This window comes from Cyprinodon tularosa, unplaced genomic scaffold (genome assembly GCF_016077235.1).
Source record: "Cyprinodon tularosa strain WSP-4 unplaced genomic scaffold, ASM1607723v1 ctg907, whole genome shotgun sequence".
In the NCBI taxonomy this organism is placed as follows: Eukaryota; Metazoa; Chordata; class Actinopteri; order Cyprinodontiformes; family Cyprinodontidae; genus Cyprinodon; species Cyprinodon tularosa.
In genome coordinates this window covers 138,674-156,635 of record NW_024039682.1, presented here as the reverse complement: position 1 = coordinate 156,635, position 17,962 = coordinate 138,674, and the positions used below count along the sequence as shown (strand labels likewise).

Here is a 17,962-nt window from a genome sequence, read left to right as displayed (position 1 = left end):
TATTAGCTCGGATATATTCTTCAGCCCACCGACATCTCAGATCATCATTAAACTCTTCACCCTTCCTCTGACCTTTGCCAGCATAATCTAACCGTCACTTCAGTCACATACATTAGTCTCATCTTTGCATTCTGTCTTTTCTCCCTGGCATCTAACTGCAGAATTATAGCACTTACAGATTAATTACTGCCTGGCTGAAAGGATGACTGGACAGAGGGATGGATGGAAAAATGAAGCAGCGCGACAAAAGGACGGCGAAGGAGGCTAAATTTATGTGACTCCTTCATCACAGAGTCGTTAAAACGAATGAGCTTGGGGGTTCTGCAGCGTCACTGGACGGACTTACTGATGCACAAAGTCTGCACTGTGTTTATGCAGGTGGGTTACTGGGAGATATTGTGTGTATTTTCTGGTTTTGCCTGCCAAAACATTGTTGGACGTTTAAATGATTAATGAGGAGCTGAACTACAGCTGACATAGAGATTCATGACTGAGTCTGGTGGCAATTTGTTTCTAGAGGTTTGCATGTTTGTGTACTCATGCGTTCTCAAACCATCTATGTCCATGTGTGTTTTAAAGCAACATCAACAAGGACTTGTAGGAGATCTTTACCGCTGCAATATCTGCTTCACTCTATGTTTTTAACCCGCAAGGAGGAAAATAAGTTAAACTGGATTTTGTATCTGTCTCCTTATGACGACCAATGCATGAGATGAGAAAAACTGAGTATAATAAAATAGTGACTCCCTGAGGAGAACAGCTTAATTAAACTATAGTAAAGTCTATAATTAAGCCTGAGTAAAGAACCTAGATGGTCACCATGAAACTAGATAGAACATTCAACATAAAGTTGTCAAGAAGAGTTCTACAGTAGCTTTTATGGTGAAGTTATTTGCCTGACAAAAAAAAAACAGTTTGCAAAAAAGGAAGATCAAAAATGTGACAAAGAAACCCTTATTGTGCTACAACTGAAGAAAAATAAAAGGTTTTAATGTTCAACGTTAGGAGAAAATAATATTTTGACTGGTTTTTCATGTTTATCCCTTGAGAATAACAGTTGTTATTAATTCAATTCAGTTTATTTATATACACATGTCATCTCTAGGCACTTTACAATTCAACCAGATCATACAGTCAAATTGATTGAAAAGCTTTTCCATCTAAGGAAAACCAGTTGATTGCCAGTTAAATAATAGATAAAGAAAAAAAAATCAATAACAAGAAAAGTGTTCTGATTTTGTTTTGTTTTTTTTAAAGAGTGCCGCTTAAAATCTAACAATATTCAGGCATTTTTATTCGATCTGTTTTACATGAAACTTTATCTGGAGCCAAACCTTACCTATGACATTCTAATGCATCGAACTATTGTATAAACTGAACACGTCTCTAAAGTAAGCTGAAGATTTTTGTCTTTTTTACCATAGCTTTTGATCAATAGTTTATCTTTAATTGAAAACAACCAAATTCTTGTTACTAATGAATATTTTTCCCAGTTAGGCCTGTTAAACTATCTTCATGTGCGTGTAACACTCTTGACATATTGATTTGCCAAAGCATTCACATGCTCTAAATTAGAAAATTAGCTAAATCCAGCTATCAAGCTTCCCTTTCTGTGCCGAAGGATAATTCTTCTTCCCATAGCATGATGCTGCAACCACATCCTACAGACGACATGTGGAACATGGAGGAGACTTAATGTAGAGTTCACTGCTCTACAAGACATGCTATGGGTTTCACCTTCAGATAAAAGTTAAACACAGGAACATATCTCAGTGTTTGGTTTCTTATTTGTAAAAAAAGTTATTATATTTAACTTTCAGTTCACATTTATGATCTACTATTGAAAATAAAATCTCATTAATCCATTTCAATAGTAGAAGCTTGTATGCTAACTTCAGTAAGATCAAGGACTATTTAAATCAATTTACACAGTCGTTTAATATAATTTTGGTATCAGAAACATGGATTAATAATGAAAGGGGCATGGATTTCGAACTTGATGGATATGAGTTGTTGTGTGTGAACAGGAAGAACAAAAATGGTGGTGGTGTAGCTATGTATGTGGATATGAATTATAATTATAAGGTGATAGAAAATATGTCAACTGTGATAGATAATGTGCTTGAATGTATAACAATAGAAATAAGTCGGACAAAAAAGAAAAATATCATTGTAAGCTGTATATATAGAACACCAGGTTCAAATATAGATACTTTTAAAAACTGGATGGAAGATCACTACACAAGTGCAAACAATAAAGTCATGTTTATTGGTGGCGACTTTAATATAGATTTGATAAATCCAAATAAACATAAGTTGACGGATGAATTTATAAATACAATGTATAGTATTGGGTTACATCCCAAGATTACCAGACCCAGCCGAATCACAACTCACTGCGCAACGTTAATTGATAATATATTTTCTAATGAAATGGATAATAATACAGTAAGCGGATTATTAGTAAATGATATCAGTGATCACCTTCCAGTCTTTACAATCTATAATGATGATCAAATTAAAAATAAACAGGGCAAGATAACACTGTACAGAAGGGTGAGGTCTGAAGAAACTATGGATGCATTCAAAAATGAGTTACTAAGACAAGATTGGGAGTTCTTGTATCAAGAAAATGATACTGATAAAGCATACAATGAATTTTTAAGAACATTTAAAATATTATATGATAAAAATTGTCCAATTAAACAATACTACAGAAAACAAAAGTATATGAATGATCAATGGATGTCAAAGGGACTGAAGAATGCTTGCAAAAAGAAAAATACACTATATAGAGAATTTATAAAACATAGAACTAAGGAAGCAGAAGATAAATACAAGAAGTATAGAAATAAGTTAACTAATATTATGAGGAACTGTAAGAAAGATTATTACAAGAAGTTACTGGATGAGAATAAGCACAATATAAAAGGTATATGGGATATTTTAAATAGTATAATTAGAAATAAAACTAGAAATATTAATTATCCACAGTATTTTATAGAAAATGAAAAAAATATAAATAACATAGATGATGCGGTTAACAAGTTTAATGAGTTTTTTGTAAATGTCGGACCAAAACTTGCAAATGAAATTGAACATCCAGTGACATTCAATGAAGATAATCTAATAGATAGAAATCCAAGCACAATGTTCCTTAAACCTGTGGATGAGAAGGAAATCATAGATATTGTTAGCGAGTGTAAAAGCAAGACATCTACTGATTATGATGAAATAGATATGAAAATAATAAAAAAGGTTATTCATGGGATCTCCAAACCATTAATGTATATTTTTAATTTATCATTACAAACCGGTAAATTTCCCAATAATATGAAAATAGCTAAAGTTATTCCTGTGTACAAAACTGGGGACAAGCATAATTTCACAAATTACAGACCGGTTTCTCTTCTCCCACAGTTTTCAAAAATTCTGGAAAAAGTTGTCAATTACAGGTTAGACAATTTCATAGAAAGACATAATTTACTCTCAGATAATCAATATGGATTCAGAAGAAATCGATCAACATCACAAGCATTAATTGAACTAATAGAAGAAACAACAAATTCCATAGATAGCAAGAAATATTCTGTTGGGGTTTTTATTGATCTAAAAAAAGCATTTGATACTATAAATCATGATATATTAATTAACAAATTAGAGCAATATGGGAGCAGGGGACTGGCACTAGAGTGGGTAAGAAGTTATTTAAAAAACAGGAAGCAATTTGTGAAGATGGGAGATCATCAGTCAAGATGTTTGGACATTGTGTGTGGTGTACCACAGGGGTCGGTCTTGGGTCCTAAATTATTCATCATGTACATTAATGACATATGTAAGATATCACAAAAACTCAAATTTATTTTATTTGCGGATGACACAAATATAATAGGATCAGGTGAGAATTTACAGCAACTTTTGGACACTATCACCTCAGAATTCATTAATATTAAATACTGGCTAAATAAAAATAAACTGTCACTAAATTTGAGTAAAACAAAATATATGATATTTGGTAACAAAAAAATAAATCATCATGCACGGGTACAGATAGGAGGGGTTGATATAGAGAAAGTATATGAAACTAAATTTCTCGGGGTGATAATAAATGACAAGATTTGCTGGAAGTCTCATATTAAATACATCAGCACTAAAATATCTAAAAGCATCTCTGTAATAGCCAAAGTAAGATATTTTTTAGATTACAAATCACTCCATGCTCTGTTCTGTTCTTTGGTCTTACCTCATTTAATTTACTGTATAGAGGTATGGGGAAGCACATATAAAAGTTCACTAGAGCCACTGTTCATATTGCAAAAAAGAGCCATGAGAATAATTCATAAAGTTGGATATCGAGAACACACCAACACACTATTTATAATGTCTAAAATCATGAAGCTTTATGATATGATAGAATTCCAAACAGCACAATTTCTATTTAAAGCTAGAAATAAGCTGTTACCAAGTCACTTGACAAATTTGTTTTATGAGAGAGAGGGGGGGTATGATTTAACACTAGAAGTCCCAAAATGCAGACTTTAGTCTGCACCTAGTTTGTATCAAGTATCCCCCCAAAGGTGTTAACGGCTCTCCTCTGGTGCTCCATTTTCAAATCAAATGCAAATGTAGGAATGTGGTTTGGTGACTTCAGCTGGTGTGCTGGGGTTTCTTTGTTAAAGTTGCTTCCCTTTGTGTTTTAAATGAGCTTTTTCAAGGAGTTGAGTAATTTACAGAATTTCTGTGGGGATAAATAAAGCAGGCACAGCACACAGACTCAGAATTCACCCGGAATTCACCATGGCACAACCAAGGCGACCAAGAAGGATGAACGCTCAAGAGGCTTTAGCCATGCTTCAGAGCATGCCAGACTACGAATCTGATGGTGGATCTGTTGGAGACTTAGCATTTCAGAATGAAAACGGCGCAACCGATTCTTCAAGTGAAGAGGATGATTCATATGAGAATGCGACTGCTTTCGAACCAGCAAATCCTCCCCTCCAAAGACGCACCAGGGGCCGAGTGGTCAATTATATGATTGAGCGGGACAGTTCAAACACTGAGGCTACATCAGATGAAGAGGAAGACACAGTGCGCGGCAACTCCCCTCCTTGCAAAGAACAAAAAACTGCTGATGTTGGCACAATGCCTGGATCCATAGAGAAGGCGAAAGATGGCACTGTTTGGTCCCACTGGAAAGTTGAAGACTTTTCTGTTCCTGAAACCCCACAGACTGCCTTCAATGGATCAGGAGGGCCAACAGATTATGCGAAACGCAAAATCACAAGCCGCCTTCGCAGCTTCCTGTGTTTGTTGGATATGAACATGTTGCTGACCATCAGAGACTGCACAGTCCACGAGGCCCTCAGAACAAACCCCAGCTGGCAGATGAGTGTCTACGAGCTGATGGCTTTCCTTGCAATCCTTTTTCGAAGGGCTGCCATGGGTTACATTGGTCCCATGCCACACATGTGGGCCAATAAATTCGGAAACGCAGATATCAAACCCATAATGCCTCGTAACCGTTTTTTTGAAATAAGACGGTACCTTCGTTTTGACAACAAGGACACCCGCAAGGAACGCATACACAATGACAAATTTGCAGCAATTTCTGACATCTGGATGTGGTTTGTTCAGAACTGTGTGTCGTCCTACAGTCCAGGACAGCATGTTACTGTGGATGAGCAGCTGTTTCCGTCCGAGGTTCGGTGCCCCTTTTTGCAGTACATTGCATCCAAGCCTGACAAGTTTGGAATCAAGTTTTGGATTGCAGCAGATCTGGACACAAAATACATGTGTAATGCCTGAGTACCATGCATCACAGAGTGGAAATTGTGGACATTCAAAAACAAAAACCAAACACTGTGGTTGATTACAACCATCTCAAATGTGGTGTTGATATTATGGACCAGAAACTGTGCAACTACTCTGTGCGTGCAGGAACACGGAGGTGGCCTATGGCTGTGTTTTATAACCTGCTTGACATGGCCGCCACAAATGCACTTGTTTTGTACACAGCGTGTACAGGATCCAAAGAAAGTCGTCGACTGTTCATGCTGGAGCTTTCAGAGGAACTCAAAAACAGGCTCCTGCAGGAAAAGACACAAGAGGAAGAGCAAAAACAGCTACGTCGTGAGATGAGAGTTTCCCAGCAGAAAAAGACTCAATGCCAGGTGCGCATACTCTGCAATAACAACAGAAGTACTGAACATTGTGTCCACTGCGGCAAATTTACCTGTGGCAAATGTAGGAAAGGCTTGCCATGGGAATGTGGAAACTGCTAGATGGGACAATTGCATTTTACATTTTTCCACATTATATTTAGTGCTTTATCCATATGTAGACTGTTTTTCTTTATCTGAAAAAAAAAAAAACTTTCTGAGCGTATACCTTTTGTCTGTTGTTTTTCAAAACTGAGCTGTTTGGGGTGGGAATTGGGCTCCAGTCCCCCCAACTGATCTGTACAATGAAAACATCTCTATCAGCTGACAAGAATATTTATACAACAATGACCATCTGCCCTATTTACTAAAGGGCAAACAAGCAAACATCATCCGCTCATGATTTCCAGCGGAAAGCCGGTTTTGTGCTGGAAACCCGTTTCCAGCTCAAATTCCAATCTGGCGGCAGGGGGAAATGTAAAGGTTGTGGGTGGGAAGTCTAGCTCCCAGAATAAATAGGCCCAGCAGATCGACTCAGAGTTATTGAGATTTCAAGCTTGGCTTGGCTTGGCGTACAACCTTGGCTGCAACAGACGAGCATGTGTTGTACAAGCCGTGCACAGGGACCAAAGAGAGTCCACCAAAGTTAATTCTGCTACTTGCAAATGAACTTCGTAACATTTGTATGCAAGAAAAGGCAATAAAGGAAGAACACATGAGACAGCATTGTGAGATGAAGAGACTAGGGCTGTTCCTTTTGTGACATAAATGTTACTCCAATACTAAAGGCATACTGTTTGTCATTCTCTAAGATTAAATTTTGAATGACATAAAAAGGCGAGACAAGACAAAATACAATTATTCTTTCTTTCATATAGTGAGCTTTGCAATATGAATGAGTCTGTTGGTGAATGGACAATAGAAATAGGCTCTGCCTTGCCTTGTTGGAAAAGCATGGTTATGACTTGTTCTCAGCTCAGGAACTAGGACCACTATGATATCTGGTTGTTCAATAGGTTTGCCTAAATAAAAGATTTAGATATGACATATAAATATATTCCTGCAAAAAGGTATGATGTTGCAGGGGCATGTACTGAAAAGTGCTTGGAACATGGTCTTGATGCCAGTTTGTTTCAGCCTTTATCCAGTCTTAATGTAGAAGGGCTGGTCATATCACAGGTTATTTGCATTACAATAGGGACAGTTAGCAAGGCAGAGTGAATACACAAACTTGCAGAGGGGAGGGGGGCTTGCAGGAAAACTGAAAATCTCTGGGACATCTAGTGTTAAGGGAGATAACTAATTTTAAGATTCAAAGATACAGAACTGCAAGGAAAAGATTTTGTATAACAAATAGTGGAGTGAGGCTATGGAACAGACTGAGCATGGATTTGAAGCAATGTCCAAACATCAACCAGTTTAAAAACAAATATAAACAAATGATTTTTACAAGATACAGGGAGGAGGGGGCTTGAGGGGGAATAGAACTTGCTCTGCCACTATGAATTAAAATCGATAAGAAGTCAAGAGAGATGAAATAATAAAAAAAAAAAAAAAAAAAAAGTGTGAGAGAATAGGGTTTTTGGTTTATGGATATGTATGGATATACGTGTACATAGATAGAGATATGTGTATACTGTCTATAGTAATTGGGGTGTGTATGTATATGCATGTATGTGTGTATGTGTTTGAGATACGGGTGTATGTGTAAGTATGCATGTGTGTATATATATGTATAGGTATCTATGAGTATGTGTATGTATATATATATATATGTATATATGTATGTGTGTGTGTGTCTGTATATATAGATATGTATGTATGCTTAAACATTGGTAGATGTTAATATAGAACAGGGGTAGGATTTAATAAGTTTTATTACTTCTTCCTACTCCTTTTCGAACATGATGGGATGTACATATGTTTTATTTATTTTTTTTTTTCTTCTTTTTTTGTTTTGTTTTGTATGACTTTATTAATTTACTTATATTTGCTTTTTATTAAGTGTTCGAAATAAATGATCAATCAAAAAAAAAAAACTATGTGTCTGAGATGTACTGTAGCTAAAGTACCGATATAATACTTTTGCAAGACCCCATTAAGTGCTGCGGGATGAGCTTTGAAACATTTGGTGTTTTCTTACATGCTGGAAACAGCTGCGGACGCTGGGTTCAATGTTGGAGCCACCAAACGCGGCCACCTCCCCCAGTTGCCTGGGGATCTGGATGGCTTCATGGAGCAGCAGACCGAGCTGCCTCTGGTCGCACGTGTCACCAGCCGACGCCACCTGGCTGAAGAGATCTGTGGAGGAGTGCAGCAAAATAAAAGGGAATAAAATTAGAACGAAGGAGTGGGGAATAGGCTGGAAAATGTGGGTGATATCGGGAAGAAATATGCAAGTATAAATAGATGCGAAGGGAGAATGAGAGATGGTAAAGCTGCAAGTGGGAGGAGATGTGTGTAACATACAGGTAGGAGCCTTGTAGGGAAGACGCAAAAAAACAGGAAAAGATTCATATTGAATCTGTCTTTTATTCCAGGCTAGAATGTTCCCCAGCTAATCTATCTTCCCTGCTGCCAACTTTGTGAAAGCCTCACTGGATAAGGAGGCCTATGGGGAACGTGAAATTTATCACATGTTCACGGTTTTTTAAAACATCATGAAAGATCACAAAGATATTGTAATAAAAAATAAAGAACAGAGTGTAAACCGGAGAAAGGGAGAACACTGTCACCACTCTTTCTGCTCAGTTTTTTAGCTGCCTTTGATCTCCTTGCAGCACAGGCTGCGATGCCAGCCTCCGTAAAACATGTGCACACTTCCACAATTATATGCATTGGTGACCTACTTGTCCCCTTTATTACATTTAGCTCTCAAGACAACTGACCGCTCAACACCCACAGCTAAAATAGGTGACTCTCTGCTAAACAATTAGATATGACATTTGCAACTATGGAGTGTAAAACTGCAGAACACCTGGTTTGGGATCTGTGCAATTCAGTGAGAGTAAATGCATGGGATTGACAGCAAATGAAACACTAAAGTAAAGGAGGAAGAATGCAATCAACCGTGCTTGATGCCCTCCTCAAGCTAATAGGAACTGCCAGTGGAACGAATAAGCTCAGGGATGGGGTTCATACCATGGAAAGAGAAAGGAAGAGGAAAAGGAAGAACGGGGGAGAAGCAAGGGTAAGTGAGATAGGAAAATAAAGAAAGAGGAACTGTTGGACAGATGAACAATGGAGCAGGCTGTGGCAGGGAAAGAAGACGGACTGAGAGATATACGGCAGCAGAGACAAAGAGCTTGAAGCCAGACTGACAAGTCGTCTCCCAATGCAGCGAGCCAATGCTCACTTCGTCTAATCCTCCAGAAAAAAAAAGAGAAAAAAAACAATCAAAAGGCAGAATTCAATCAAGAACAGGGGGAACGTAGGAGGTCTCTCATCCAATTAGACAAACCATTCACTGACGCTTTGTCCCCCCTCCTTACTGTGTTTGATTAATACTACCAGGATTACAGCTGTAGTGAAGCAGCGTGGGTGCAGGAAGATTTGCGTAGGGGAGCGGGGACAGCTGTGCATTTCCAAACACGCGTACCCCCGTAAACACACATCACCCACTCACTTTCACTCACATTTATACTTCTCCTCTAAGTGCCCCTTGGAGAGAGACAGCAAGCCAATCTTCATGGAGAGGACGCGAATCTTCCCACTGCGACCACTGCAGACAGAGAAATCAACACAACACCATGAATAGTCTTGCTGGTTATATTTTTAGTGCGAGAATCTCTATGTCAACAATGTTTAATACATGGATGGAAAATAAGAGAAAATCGTTAGGTGTTTGTGTGTGTGCATATTTTATTCTAATTCCATATTCTGTTTACCCTCAAACAGTGTTTACACCAGAAACGACACTGGCTTACAGCATGTAGACACACCTAATTATACACAGATGATGATGTGTTCATGCCAATTTGAATGTGAATGTCAGCTCTTGGTAAATACATTACGCAACAGCTTATTTTCCTGCCAACCAAGGCGCTTGATGGTGTAGGTACGACATACTGACAATACCACAGTAATTAGCATAATGCTAAATCTATGTGTGTTCCCTGAAAACACGCGTTCCCTTAAGATTTTTTATAAGCACTGAACATTTTGTTGTGTTTTCACTTGAATGCATTTCAGTTGCACGGAAGTTGGATGATAGAAAGTAATATTTGCTCTGACCTGCTTCATTGACCCTGCTTAGGTGAATCCCACAGTATAATGCTGCCAATGCCATGTTTTACTGAGCAGTTGTTGTCTTTAAAGCTCCAGGCTTTAAAATAAAATACAACTAAATCATAGGGACTCAATGCAAAAGTAAATCCTTCACATCAGTGAACTCCTGTCTGCAAGACTCTGTGCTTCAGCATAACTTTGACAGACATGTCAGCATATCCATAAAATGATAATTGAAGGTTATGCAAAAGCAGGTTAATGCTTTATTAATGGAACCTGTCTACTCTGATGCTAGATGCAATTGTGATAAATTTAAGCTAAATAAGCATTAAGAATAACATTAAATAGGTATTCTAGGCACAAGATGCCTGGGCACAAATACGCAACCACTTTCTGTATATTTAATGACTGAAATGTTGCAACAGGATGCATAAATAAGAAACTAAATAGAAAGCCAGTAATGAACATTGATCTTTTTATTATTAGAACTGGGTGATGAAATATGGTAGAGGAAGAGGCAAACAGAAAATGACGGAAGTGGCACTAAACACCGGGGCAAAAGATGACAAAAACAAAACGTCTCGTACAAAGCAATTCCACTGCAAGATTTGCTTTTTATATTTTCGTAGGTCCTCTCTGGTCAGAAAGCTGCTAAATTGGCTAATACACTAAACGGCCACAATTAAAACTTACAACCAGAGCCTTTCTTTCAAAGACAAAATTTTGAAGTGAATATGAAGTGGGGTATTTTATAACTATTGGAAAACTTTTGGAAATACTCTTTCATCTTGTTAATCTTCCATATAGGCTGGATTTGTTGAGTGTACAAGTATTAGTCTAGCTTCTAAGCTGTTATTTGCACCATTCTCCACTCACTAATAATATACTAGTATTTTTTTTTCTCATACAGCATAATCCAATCAATTTTTTATGTCACTAACCAAGGTTTATAGATTGATAGATATTTCTGTGATGGATTTTCTACTCACGTGTCGTAAACATTGAGCAGCCAGTTGAGACACATATCAACACAGAGAGGCACGTTGACCAGGTCTTTGTGCTCTTGCTCCAGGCCATCATAGATGGATGTCAGGCAGTTGATGACTTCCGGGACGGAGAGCAGGTGGCTGTTGTTGGTGAGTTTGTGTTGCTCAAAGGTGTTCTGGGCGACACTGAGATCCAGCAAGTCCACTGCAGAAAGGGAAAGTTCAGGACAAAGCCGGGGGAAAGGGGGGAATGAAGAGAAGTAAATAAAAGTCAAGGGGAAGGGAGGTGAGGAAGAGAGCAGACAGAGAAAGAATTGAAATGAGAAAAACAAACCATGATTTTTTTACCGCAGCTCAGATTACAAGATTTAAAGCAAATCTAGACTGAAAAGAACAAGCTAAAAAAGGCATGTGCTATATATAGAAAACAAAACCTTAAATATTTCAAGGGCGTTTCAGCTATAATATTCCAAAACAAGTCAATGGAAGCTTCTGCTGGGAATACATGGAAGAGATCAATCTGAGCAATGAAATATTAATATGGAAGAAATCTAAAGTCTAGACAAATGAGGCAGTTAATGTAGCAGTCGGCTTTTTAATTTAATTTGTTGGCTCCTACTCCACAGACAAAAATAACGCCATTATTGTTAAATCAATATCTCATAGTTTTATCATATTCTCCTCGTCACTTTTGTGATCTAAAAAAAAAGGACAAAAAGAACATCTAATGGGACGACCAAGTTACAACAGAAGTAAATCCAAAGTTGACAGCTGCATGCTCTCACACCAGCAACTCAGGAAAGCCAAAATACGTTCATAAAAGTAGAGAAATCAAAAATTATTTGATCTTTATCCGCATCACAATAAAAAAATTGACAAAGACTCAGACTTAAGTGTTTGTTTAAAAGGTAAGTCAGCAGAACACAAAAGGTGTAATAATTTAACAAGACAGTTTAAAGGTGTGTCTGTTTTTATTAAGTTTTAATGAAGGAAGATAACAGTAGATAACTGTAAAGTTAAAAATATAGGGGCAATGTGCTCCGTTTTATCTCTTTTATTGTTAAACCTCAACCTTGGATTTGGAAACATGGCCCTTATTCCAGGAAATCGGTTTATAAGGAGTACAAACAAAAACTGCTGTTTAAAGGCAGGAATGCAATCTGAAGTAATGGTTAATAGACATCTGACACCCATAATTATTGAGTTTGTTTATTAATACAATGAGATCTCTACACCTCATTTAGGGTTTATTCAAACCAGTAAAGTTATCAAAATCAGAAATCAAAATTTATTTGCAAATTGTAATTTTTGCAAGTGGACTTACAACAAAGCCATGCATCTGATGTTTTTAGAAAGACTTTGGCAGGACAAAGCACAGACTCCATGCAGCACCTCTAATGCATATTTATGCTGTTATTATGGCTGCATAAGACTTTTAATTATTAATTTTGTAAAGGTATTGGAAAATGCATTCGTGGAGCAGAGGAAGATCCACTGCATGCTTGCAGCAGCACTGCTAAACAACAATCAGCGGAACAAGTAGAATTTTGATAACATCTCATCACTTCTATGACGTCGTACTGAGTCCGAAGAGACAAAGGCTTTCCTCATCTGGGTTGGACTAAAGCTATTTTGCGTTCATACACGGTCAATTTAGAAACCCACAAAAATGGGTCTGCTTGTGGGACGAAGAGGAGAAAAACTCTGATCCATGTAAAGAGAGTGTGATTACAGTAAAATATTCATTAATAAAGGTGATAGGAACTACCTAAAGCTGGTATCTACTGCCAAAAAACTCGAAATATTTAAAATATGAACATGTTGCTGATATTTACAGTTCATTTTAAGGTAGGTTAACATTATTATAAGACCTGGATGTATGTACACTGATGCTCTTAATCTAATTTGGCTTTATTCGATCTTTGAGCACCAGGAACTCAGGTTTCTAACAACTGATCAACAAAGTTTCAATTTTGTAAACCGATGAAAACGTCCCCATTAGGGGATTCTTTCTGTTTTAATTATTGAAGAAACTTCACTTATGGGGGGGAATAAGTCACAGGAACGCAATTACTTTGGTCATTGTGCGTTTCTTCCTTTATGCCAGGAGGTTGATGACTTAATCAATACCATACTTTGGCTTATCCATCTGCTCAGCATCAAACTAGATCAGCAACTTGGTCCATTTCAGGCGAAGAGAGAGAACAGCTGGGCTCTCTCTGCCCATTAGGTTTAAAGCTTGTTCACTTTAAAGCATGTTAATTAACACCTTATATCTTGTTTAGTTTGAAAAGTCAAACAGCAAATTAGAGTTACAAACACTTAAGGTTCAAGTTTAGGTCATCCCTGAGTACTTCACTGGTTTTCAAAGAAAGCTTACTCTTTCTCTAAGGTAAACCGATCGCTCAATCCACTTTCATAGATGAATGGATAAATGAATGGACAGATATGCAAAATACTGAAAATCCAGATTCCTCCAAATTGTGTAGGAACTTCAACTACAAGACCCTAAAGTTTTTTTTCATCAAACTTCTGATCCCAAGGTTTGAATCTCAGGATTTATTACCAAACACTGACATTTCTACAAAAAAAAAAAGAATAATGAGCTTGATGGCCTATAACTCTCAGAGTTGTTCATTCAAGACAACTCAAATTCAGATTTTTGCCTTTAGCGTTTGGCGAAGAATTAAAAAACAGAGATACTTTACATTTGCATGAATTTCTGGGAATATTTTTCCGATGAAACAAAAGAAGTTTATGAGCAACACGTTGAAACCAAAATTCTCTTTGGCTTCATTTTTAAAGAACCTGACTTGAAGCTGGTCCATATTTCTAAAATAGTTGCCTCTGGACTTGCGTCATAGTTTAAACCTATTTTAAGCACTTGTACTGAATATTTCTTATGGATTTTCTTTACAGAGAGTCACGTTAATCTAACTTAACGTATAGTGATCCTTCTGTAGTGATTCCTTTTTTTTCACCATCCCACATGTTTGCTCTAATCTAATGATACAGAATCCAGGCATCAAAATGAGTTCTACATATTTATTTTCATTTCAAAACCATTAGATAATAAAAGCAATCAGACTGCAAACAAAAACACCTAAATCATTAGAAAACTCATTTAAAAACGGCAACAAGCAGCACAAACAGCAAACCAATGTCTGTTTTTGGCGTTTCTGGATCCTTACAGCATTCCCATTCTCTCTCCAACTTTCAACAAACAGCAGGGAATAAATGAGAGGGGGTCTCTAACAGTGATCTGCTGCGTTCATTATGTCAGCATCTGGATAACAGTCATCATTTGTCACCATTATTACAATGCTATGACTCCAAGTAGCTGCTTACATGCTGGGTGAAACCACCCAGGAGGAAATCTCCATGCAACTGTAAAGTGTGTTTGACTGTGTGTGAGTAGGAAGGTATGTGTAAGAGCCACCTGGGACTGTAGGTAATAGCAGCCTTACTCAAAGCTTCCATTACAAAGCAGAAAATATGAGCTAAAAGATTATGAAGGGAAAAAAAACACCTGTGCACACCAAAATAAGGCTGTAGTCAACAAGCTTAACACCAGGAACAGCTGCGACTGGTGGACACATCCCCCACCAGCAGATGCACATATAAAAAAAAATCAATACAGTCATGCAGCAAAATGTAATTTAAAAGCCAAAATATGTCTGCCACCTATGTTGCATTGACCCAGCACCTGGCAAAATTTCAAATCATTACCTTTTCCCTGAAAGAGAGGAGAAAATGGAGCAGACTCTGGCTGTGGACACAAAGGTGAGAATGTGTGTATCTTACTCACAGCACAGGGCCTTTTGTAGTCTGCGAATCTTCATGGCTGTCCGGTATGCCGAGAATCTCACATTATTTAAGTCCGCTGCAGGCAGAGGAGAAAAGACAGGAAGATGAAAGGTGAATTGACAACTGGGAAAAAAATGAAGGTGGGAAGATCAGGGGGAAAAAACAGCAACACAAATCTGCCTGCAGGGCATCATAAGCAGAACGTGTGTCTTCACTCAAATCTAACTTTTCTATAGAGGGAACCAGGAGGAGAACAGTTCTAATGCAGGATATGTGTAATTAGGTCAGCAAGTTTCCATCTCTGAGGACGGATAGAGCTATTTGTTGAGCTGCTGCCCTACAGAAAATGCTGCCCGACTTTCTGAGGTCATAACCAATCAGTCTGCTTATTAATGAACAGTTGTTTTTGCCCTTACCACTGGGAACCAGACATGCATTAGGGTATTGATAGGAAGTATCAAAGAGGTAAGATAACAGTCGAAGTAGGTTGAATGTAAAATCTAGATTTATTTAATGATAAATACAAAGTGTGCACTCCTCTGGTGTGAATTCCTAATCTATCAGGTAAGCATTTAAAACCTCTACAGTGCTTATTTTCCTTAAGTATTATTATTATTATTTTTTTTACTAAAAAAACAGAGAAAATGTCAGTCCTTCTGTAGATATTCTAGTTTATAAACACTTCTTACAGGTACAAAGAGCCTTTAGATTTGCTTTCCAGGTATCGTTACAGTTAGTAAATCACTTCAGCTCTGAAGATTGATTGACGAAGACCTGTTTTAACTTGACCTTTCATAGGACTTTGTATAAAATGGCCTCTATTTTATGCTTGTGTTATTACTGCTTACATTTAATTTCTCTTCTGGAGAGGTTGTACATTAAGCTCTCTGCTAATAATTTGTTTGACATTATGTGTAAAGCTGTGAAAATATCTAGTCCTGCAGTCCATCCCCCTTATCAAAACAAAATCATTACCATCCACACCTCTCAATGTTAAATAAATTAAGCAGCAAAACACAATATCTGTTTCAGATAGAGTTATTCTACCAGTAGATAAATATTATTCTGGACTCCATTTATGTTTATAATGGAGGATTTTGTGTTTTACTTCATTTCATAGCCTGAGAATCTCATACAGTACCAGCCCATTCTGCATACACCAAGGCCTCTTTTTTTCTTTCCATCTAACAGATGTACTGTTCATTTTTTCTTTGCTTTCTAGATCCTTATTTACTTCTGAACAAATATCAAATAAGATCAAAGAAATCAGAGAATCTAAGGCTGTGTCCGAACGTCCTCCCTAACCCCTAAATCCCTCAATCACTATATAGAGCATGGTCTTCATAGTGAACATGGTTAACTGACCGCTCGGACAGATGATCACTGCTTTTCGCTCCCTGTTGGTGACATAACTGCGCCTCCACCGCACAGTGCCTGCAGGATCTTATTAGCTGTGAGAGCATAATGCTTTGGGAGGACAGCTCTCCTCCCAAAGCATTCTGGGATATATCTGCTTGTCTATTGACCATGGATGATCACTACTTTTTAAGTTGCATTGTGGGAAATTTCGATTCTACTACTTTTTCATCCACTAGACATTCGTACACTCATCTAAAATGGCATAACCATTATATAGTGCCCAATATAGTGATTATGGCGGACATTCGGACAGAGCCTAAGAGACAATTTTGACCAATATTCAAGCTGAAGCAGGTATAAAAAACTACCACACACACAGATACACAATGAATGTTCTGTCGGTTCTAATATGATAATTAACGTCTTTCATTGTATTTGTTCAAAAAAAATTACTTATTTAGGATCCTTTTCATCCTCTCTCATTAATCTTTTATAGCTTTCTAAACTGATAAAACCTGCAACCAATTTGGCCCTTTATAGTCATGCACCATTCAGCTCCTGGATCGGAATGATACTGCTGATTGTTTTGAAAGATAATTATCAAAAAAACCATGAGGTTTAGTTATTTTCCTGAATTTTTTTTTTCAATCTAGAGCAATGGTTTGTGCTAAATTGTCTCCTGATTGGCCATACAACTATACATTGGCTCAGAAAGACCATCCTAATTGTTTGATTTGAGGACCAGGTCCAGGTTATTAATTACCTACATCACAATAAATACATGTTTGTCAGCATTTTAACAGAAGCCATGGCAAAAAAGTTCATTAAAATTGTAGTTAGTTAATATTATTTAATCTATTTATGCAACTTTCTGACAGGAGGTGTTGCCTCCATATATCTCCATGTACCTGATTCCCCTATCCCACAGAAATATGGATGGAAACTAGCCTTGAGCTCCTGTTGTTTATTAGTACATGCTGTTTGTCCCTTTTAAATAAATAAATAAATACATAAACCAAAATATCTGTTTTCTTGTATTTTTCTTCTTGTTTCAATCTTTAAAAATATGATCCGCACAGTTACTAGGTTTCAAATTCAGTTTTGGAATATGGTTAGTTCAATGGCTCCTGACAAATTTAATTTAGGAGGTCAAATAGCAAAATGGGCATTGTGGCTCCTACAACCTGCAGATTCCAATTAGGACCTGGAAATTACAGGTGAATGACACTTAGGAGTTAAAATATTAATATAACAACTAAGATTAAGGCTATGCAATTAACCAAATTTGGTTTTCAAACGACGACTTTTTGCTTCCAAAAGAACAAAACGAAACAATGGACAGGAAAGTAAATAAAATGCACAGATTATACTAAGGATGCATGATCATGATGGTAAAATGCAAAAATACTTTTACCAAATGAGTAA

At 37.2% G+C, this 17,962-nt stretch overlaps 1 protein-coding gene across 8 annotated transcripts in view; it reads right to left on the bottom strand.

Annotated features, from left to right (window-relative positions):
- The window catches only part of utrn (utrophin), a 207,941-nt gene that overhangs the window by 52,282 nt on the left and 137,697 nt on the right, over positions 1-17,962 (bottom strand). For all 8 annotated transcript variants that reach the window (XM_038274309.1, XM_038274312.1, XM_038274311.1 and 5 more), the window contains 4 exons: positions 15,180-15,254; positions 11,375-11,576; positions 9,794-9,879; positions 8,302-8,459 (listed from right to left, as the gene is read on the bottom strand). In XM_038274309.1, the coding sequence (XP_038130237.1) occupies positions 8,302-8,459; positions 9,794-9,879; positions 11,375-11,576; positions 15,180-15,254 (521 nt within the window). The remainder of the gene's footprint in view (positions 1-8,301; positions 8,460-9,793; positions 9,880-11,374; positions 11,577-15,179; positions 15,255-17,962) is intronic.